General features: G+C 41.9%; 1 protein-coding gene across 1 annotated transcript; it reads right to left on the reverse strand.

Moving 5' to 3' along the window:
• Positions 1–702: 702 nt before the first annotated feature.
• LOC311050176 (CCR4-NOT transcription complex subunit 2-like) lies at positions 703–1992 on the reverse strand (the record flags this gene model as incomplete). The annotated part of the gene is made up of 1 exon (XM_084064154.1): positions 703–1992. One exon carries the CDS (start codon positions 1990–1992, stop codon positions 703–705), a length of 1290 nt encoding a protein of 429 aa, XP_083920280.1.
• Positions 1993–6918: the final 4926 nt, after the last annotated feature.

Raw genomic sequence — 6918 nt, forward strand, 5'->3', positions numbered from 1 at the left:
AGATGGGAGCCACGCCGTTATTTGGACCCTGTCTTCTTCTGTTCCTAACACCTCCTGGAAAACATGAGGTGTAGTAACCCTTCAATTGTGTCAGGTTGTCAGTCCTTCTGCCTTGGACATAACAGGCTTCAGATTTCAAGAGACGTAAACAAAACACAGACCTTGCTTAAAACAATTACAGGAAAATAGGGATTATGTTTGTGTCTTTTGGGCAGCACACAATTTAGAAAAGGCAGGGAAATGTCATTCTGTTGTATGGGGGCCCACCCTGCATTCAATTAATTCAATAAATGAGGAATAAAATACGTCTTACCCCTTATCCCTAAACTTATTAGCCATCTTTACAATTCATCCTGTATGATGCATGTCACTGGCAAGCACAGGCCTGGCATGCCCAAATGGACTAGGGTCAGTCACCGTTACATGACCATTCTTCATATCATTTATATAGAATAGAAGTTAAGATCACCATTTTGTCATAAACAATGAACAAGGACAATGTCACTGCCTTCCTCAGTTGTATTAGCCTAGTTCAACTAGCCGATCTACGTCGACACGTTGTGAGCATGTAGATTGGCTATTTTAACTATTTTAAAATTGTCTTAAAATAGTACAAAATTGCAAAGAAGTTTAGGGATAAGGGGGTAAGGATGTGTTTTGGGAAAACAGCTGTAGTTCCTATACGACTAAACGGCCTGGGACTCAGAAGGCCTGCTGGGCTGGGTTGTATTTCAATGTTGTTGGCACATGAGGCCTCCTTTCCAGCTTGTCGTATTCCAGGTGAAATTCCTTGTCTACCTTCTTCCAGGTAAGACAATCAAAGAAGTAGTAAGTTCCCCCCTCGTAAGTATCTGTCTTTAGTGTAGGCTCCATGCCGGGTACCTTTGTGATCCAAACCTGCTCCTCCTTGTGGTACCACCAGTCCCGGTTAAAGAGCTCTTCTGCTGATTGAAGCTGTAGTTCTCCACCATGCATATAGTACAGGTAGAACAGCAGGTCTTCACCATATCGAGCAAGTTTGATTGCAGGCAACTTGTCCCTTATGTGAACATGGAAATCAATATCTTGAGGTTGAGAAGGTGCTGATGCCCAAGGGGAAACAAACTTGGGGTACAAATTTTCTGTTGAATTGAGGTTGAGTCCCAGTGTTGTAAGGTCACTTCCCATTGCCAAATGGACCATTCCAGGATCCGTCTTTGCTGCCCTAAGGAATGTCAGCAATCCAATCATCCCAAATTGGTCAGTCACCATTCCAGAAGGAATATTTGTCACCCGACCATCTGGCAAGACCTGAATCACTTTCTTCTGGTCGTTCTGTGCTGAGATCGTCTTGTCTCTGGGGAACTTGGGCCCATCTGCATTGGATGTGCTCTTGCCAGTGGGGTTAAAGTTGCGGCCAGGAGTGGAGTTTAAGTTGGTTTTACCGTCATCGTTTCTCAATGTAGGGCGCCTGTAGTTGTGGCCAGGAGTGGAGTTTAAGTTGGTTTTACTGTCAGGACGCTTGAAGTTGCGAACGGGCAGTGCAGGGAAGTCCTCGTTGTGGACGGAGAAATCTTGTGTCTGTTCATTTGAAGGTTTTGTCACCATACCAACAAATTGCATTGGGTTTCCACAGCTCACTTCTTCCCTCCGACTCCTGTCCACTAAGGAGGGGAAGTCTGAATCCAGTCCTGTTACATTTTCCCTTACATCTCTGCCATCAAAGATGTTGCTCGATATGGAGGTGTTCATCCCAAAAGCCTGATCGTGGTTCATTCCAAACCCTGTCATGCTGTTTATGGCGAAGGGCTGGCATGCTGGCTGTTGCTTGGGCATACAGATGATGCTAGGTGAGCTGTGGTTGGGACTTCCAACCACAGAAGTCTCCATATTGTTACTGCCACCAACCTCTAACCTTCTAATGCTTTGGCCAACCTGCGAGTAGTTTAGCATGTTCCACGTGTTCATGGGCAATGTCCAGCTGTTTGTTGATGGAGGGTGATGGAGTGACATCAGCAGCGTTATGAGTGATATGAGAGTACTTGTAGGCTAGTCTAAGGCGTTAGTCATCGGTGATGTCAGTAATACACCAGTCACCAGACATATTTGGGCATATTTTCAGTGCAGTACCCATTATCAGAGTACTTGGAGGCCAGACTGAAGCCGCGTGGAACTCCAAATTAGGGACGGTTGAATCCTTTGGTGAAGCTATGTCAGATGGCAACACTGACTACAACATTGCCACAAGCCGGTTCTGGCCAACTGCTGATCTGACCGACTTCACACTCAACTTTGCTCTTTCTCTTGGGTCCTCAGCAATACACACACTACGTTTGAATGGTTTTCACAGACATACACATTCACCTTACGCAGAGATTAACTAACTGGAATGATATCAGGATTGGTGGCTAAAGACACCAGTAATGCAGATTATTTATGCAGATTATTTATTTATTTCAAATATTAGTACTCTTACCCATTACAATGAGTGAGGGACTGAAACTTCTTACAGCTGTGTCATGCTCCTTTAAATCCTGGTCAGATTGGCTCATTAGCTCAGTTGCCTGTATTGTAAATATTTCGGGTTTAAAGGACAACTTTGTTTTTTTTAAACCAAGGTTTATATTTTAGCTTGTAATTAAAGTAAATAAAAGATGAGTGTTATTTTTTTCTTTCATTTGCTGCTTTCTATAGTTTTAGCAATTTTCGCGATATTTTTTTTTACAGTGGGCGGGGGCATTCTGTCCGGTGGCTAAATATGCCTTTTGTACACAATAAAAAAGGTCCTGTGGTCTTTGATGGCCAGATGTGAGTTATTGGGGGCTAGAAGAGCTACTGTAAATAATAATAAAGAAAACACCGGGTTATAGTGTAAAAAAATACATATTTAGCCACCGGACAGAATGCCCCCGCCCACTGTAAAAAAGATCGCCAAAATTGCTAAAACTACAGAAAGCAGTACATTTAAAAATGTGAACACTCATCTTTTATTTACTTTAATTACAAGCTAAAACATAAACCTTGGTTGTAAAAAAAAAACAGTTGTCCTTTAAACCAGACCCAAAAGGTAACTAGACACGTCGCAAATCTGGGAAATTGCAAAGTGTGGTTGCGCCGACGCCGGTCGCGGGTCTCGCCCGCCGGGACTCGAGGGATATGCCGGGAGGAATAAGCCATTTACGGACGAACGGTAAGGACTATCAAAATGCCGTTTGGATATGTTTACCGCATGGGCCCAGAGATCGTGTGTTGCGATTTTTGTGAGGAGGAGCTAAAAGTGTGTTTTGCAGAAAATTCAAAATGGCGGAAAATCTATCCTGACGCAAATATGCGTGGCCTATATGGGGAGTTGCGTCTTGACCCAAGGAATTTACGGAAAAATTATTTTTGATTTTATGACCTACGGTTCAAGAGTTAAAGGCCAAAACGTAAAGTGGGCTGTTATAGCGCCACCATGTGGCCGACTGGTGTGATTCTTTTTTAAATCATTTTGCAATAAACTATTAACCTCCCCTCCAAGTCTTGTAACTGTAGCCCTTACGGTTTCCGAGAAAAAAATACTTGAATGGGAGTTTTTGCAATTCCCATTAAAGTGGATGGGGAAATTTAATGCACTAACAGGTTTTTGGGGGGACGATTTTGGCCTCCACACTTAGTGATTTTTTCGGATTTAACTTTCGTTTCGGTAGTGACACAATGGTGAAAAAAAAAGTCACTACAAAGTACTAACAATCAACTCTAAATTGCCTGAAACATACTCCTAACAGGTTTTTGGGGGGACGATTTTGGCCTCAACAGTTAGTGATTTTTTAAGATTTAACTTTCGTTTCGGTAAAATAAATTTTACCGAAACGAAAATTACCAATCAACTCTAAATTGCCTGAAACGTACTCCTAACAGGTTTTTTGGGGGACGATTTTGGCCTCCACACTTAATGATTTTTTCGGATTTAACTTTAGTTTCGGTAGTGACAAACTTTCGTTTCGGTAGTGACACAATGGTGAAAAAAAAAGTCACTACAAAGTACTACCAATCAACTCTAAATTGCCAGAAACGTACTCCTAACAGGTTTTTGGGGGGACGATTTTGGCCTCCACACTTAGTGATTTTTTCGGATTTGACTTTCGTTTCGGTAAAATTTTTTTTACCGAAACGAAAATTACTAATCAACTCTAAATTGCCTGAAACGTACTCCTAACAGGTTTTTGGGGGGACGATTTTGGCCTCCACACTTAGTGATTTTTTCGGATTTAACTTTCGTTTCGGTAGTGACAAACTTTCGTTTCGGTAGTGACACAATGGTGAAAAAAAAAAAGTCACTACAAAATCCTACCAATCAACTCTAAATTGCCTGAAACGTACTCCTAACAGGTTTTTGGGGGGACGATTTTGGCCTCCACACTTAGTGATTTTTTCGGATTTAACTTTCGTTTCGGTAGTGACAAACTTTCGTTTCGGTAGTGACACAATGGTGAAAAAAAAAGTCACTACAAAGTACTACCAATCAACTCTAAATTGCCTGAAACGTACTCCTAACAGGTTTTTGGGGGGACGATTTTGGCCTCCACACTTAGTGATTTTTTCGGATTTAACTTTCGTTTCGGTAGTGACAAACTTTCGTTTCGGTAGTGACACAATGGTGAAAAAAAAAGTCACTACAAAGTACTACCAATCAACTCTAAATTGCCTGAAACGTACTCCTAACAGGTTTTTGGGGGGACGATTTTGGCCTCCACACTTATTTAACTTTCGTTTCGGTAAAATACATTTTACCGAAACGAAAATTACAAATCAACTCTAAATTGCCTGAAACGTACTCCTAACAGGTTTTTGGGGGGACGATTTTGGCCTCCACACTTAGTGATTATTTCGGATTTAACTTTCGTTTCGGTGGTGACCAACTTTCGTTTCGGTAGTTTGATTACAAAATGTAAGTTGTGTAAAAGATAATCTGACTATACTAAGTTGTTATTTGTTTGTTTAAGTCAGGCTATACTCTACTCAGAGTCATAAGTTTACAAAATGTACTAAAGTACAGTGAACGTCTGTGCGGTTTGTCTTCATCACTGAAAATAACGTACATGTAAACTGATATCATGTGCAGTTGGGGTGAAGAAACACAACCATTTCACTCCTAATAATACCTATTTGATTTAACATCCTGACTTGCTGCTGTAGCTGAGGCTTGAACCTGTTACCTGCGGCTCACTAGTCAGTGACTCTATCCATTCACCTACAGCTGTTTCCTTGGAATCTGTGGTTCTGTAACGTTTTGTTGTCAACCCCCCAAATTGACATGTATTTGGGCAGTGGACCCCAATGTGAAAAGATGTAGTGTCAGGGCCCCCCATGAAAAAGATTTATATTTATGCTGTAACACTTTTTTTTTAAAGTTTTTTGTCTTGTTTGTTGTTCAAGTCAAAGCACCAGGAAGGCTGTACTTGTCAGCCATCTGTTAGCTCAATGGGTTGAGACGCAGTATTCATGATCCAGAGGCCATGAGTTCAAATCCCATTGATGTCTTTCCTATGATTCTTTCCTTTGCAGACTGGCTTCCAGAAGATCAACTGAAAACTACCAGGAAGGCTATATTTGTCATCCAACTGTTAGCTCAATGGGTTGAGACGCAGTATACATGATCCAGAGGCCATGAGTTCAAATCCCATTGATGTCTTTCCTATGATTCTTTCCTTTGCAGACTGGCTTCCAGAAGATCAACTGAAAACTACCAGGAAGGCTGTAATTGTCAGCCATCTGTTAGCTCAATGGGTTGAGACGCAGTATTCATGATCCAGAGGCCATGAGTTCAAATCCCATTGATGTCTTTCCTATGATTCTTTCCTTTGCAGACTGGCTTCCAGAAGATCAACTGAAAACTACCAGGAAGGCTGTACTTGTCAGCCATCTGTTAGCTCAATGGGTTGAGACGCAGTATTCATGATCCAGAGGCCATGAGTTCAAATCCCACTGGTGTCTTTACTGTGATGCTTTCCTTTGCAGACTAACTTCTAGAAAAACAAGTTAAAACCACCAGGAAACCTGTAACTCTCAGCCAACAGCTTAGCTCAACTGGTAGAGCGTCTGTCCAATTCAATTCAATTCAATTCAATTTTATTAAAGTGTCAAATCACAACAAGTTGTCTCAAGACACTTTACATGTAAATAACATGTAAAGTGACTTGACTTGACTTGACTTGACTTGACTTGACTTGACTTGACTTGACATGACATGACATGACATGACTTGACTTGACTTGACTTGACTTGACTTGAGTGGGTTCGATTCCCACTCGAGTCAAGTGTCCCCGGTAACTTGAGGCAACGGATAAATTGACTGATATCCTTAGTGATGCTTCCCTTTGCAGAATAACTTCTAGAAAAACAAGTTAAAACCACCAGGAAACCTGTAACTCTCAGCCAACAGCTTAGCTCAACTGGTAGAGCGTATGTCCAATAACTTGACTTGAGTGGGTTCGATTCCCACTCGAGGCAAGTGTCCCCGGTAACTTGGGGCAACGGATAAATTGACTGATATCCGTAGAATAATCCGTTGCCCCAAGTTACCGGGGACACATGACTCGGAGTGGGAATCGAACCCACTCAAGTCAGGCCAAGTCATGTTATTGGACAGACACTCTACCAGTTGAGCTAAGCTGTTGGCTGAGAGTTACAGGTTTCCTGGTGGTTTTAACTTGTTTTTCTAGAAGTTAGTCTGCAAAGGGAAGCATCACTAAGGATATCAGTCAATATATCCGTTGCCTCAAGTTACCGGGGACACTTGACTCGAGTGGGAATCGAACCCACTCAAGTCAAGTCAAGTCATGTTATTGGACAGACGCTCTACCAGTTGAGCTAAGCTGTTGGCTGAGAGTTACAGGTTTCCTGCTGGTTTTAACTTGTTTTTCTAGAAGTTAGTCTGCAAAGGAAAGCATCACAGTA

This window comes from Gymnoscopelus microlampas (assembly GCF_963454915.1).
Source record: "Gymnoscopelus microlampas genome assembly, chromosome: 8".
NCBI lineage: Eukaryota > Metazoa > Chordata > Actinopteri > Myctophiformes > Myctophidae > Gymnoscopelus > Gymnoscopelus microlampas.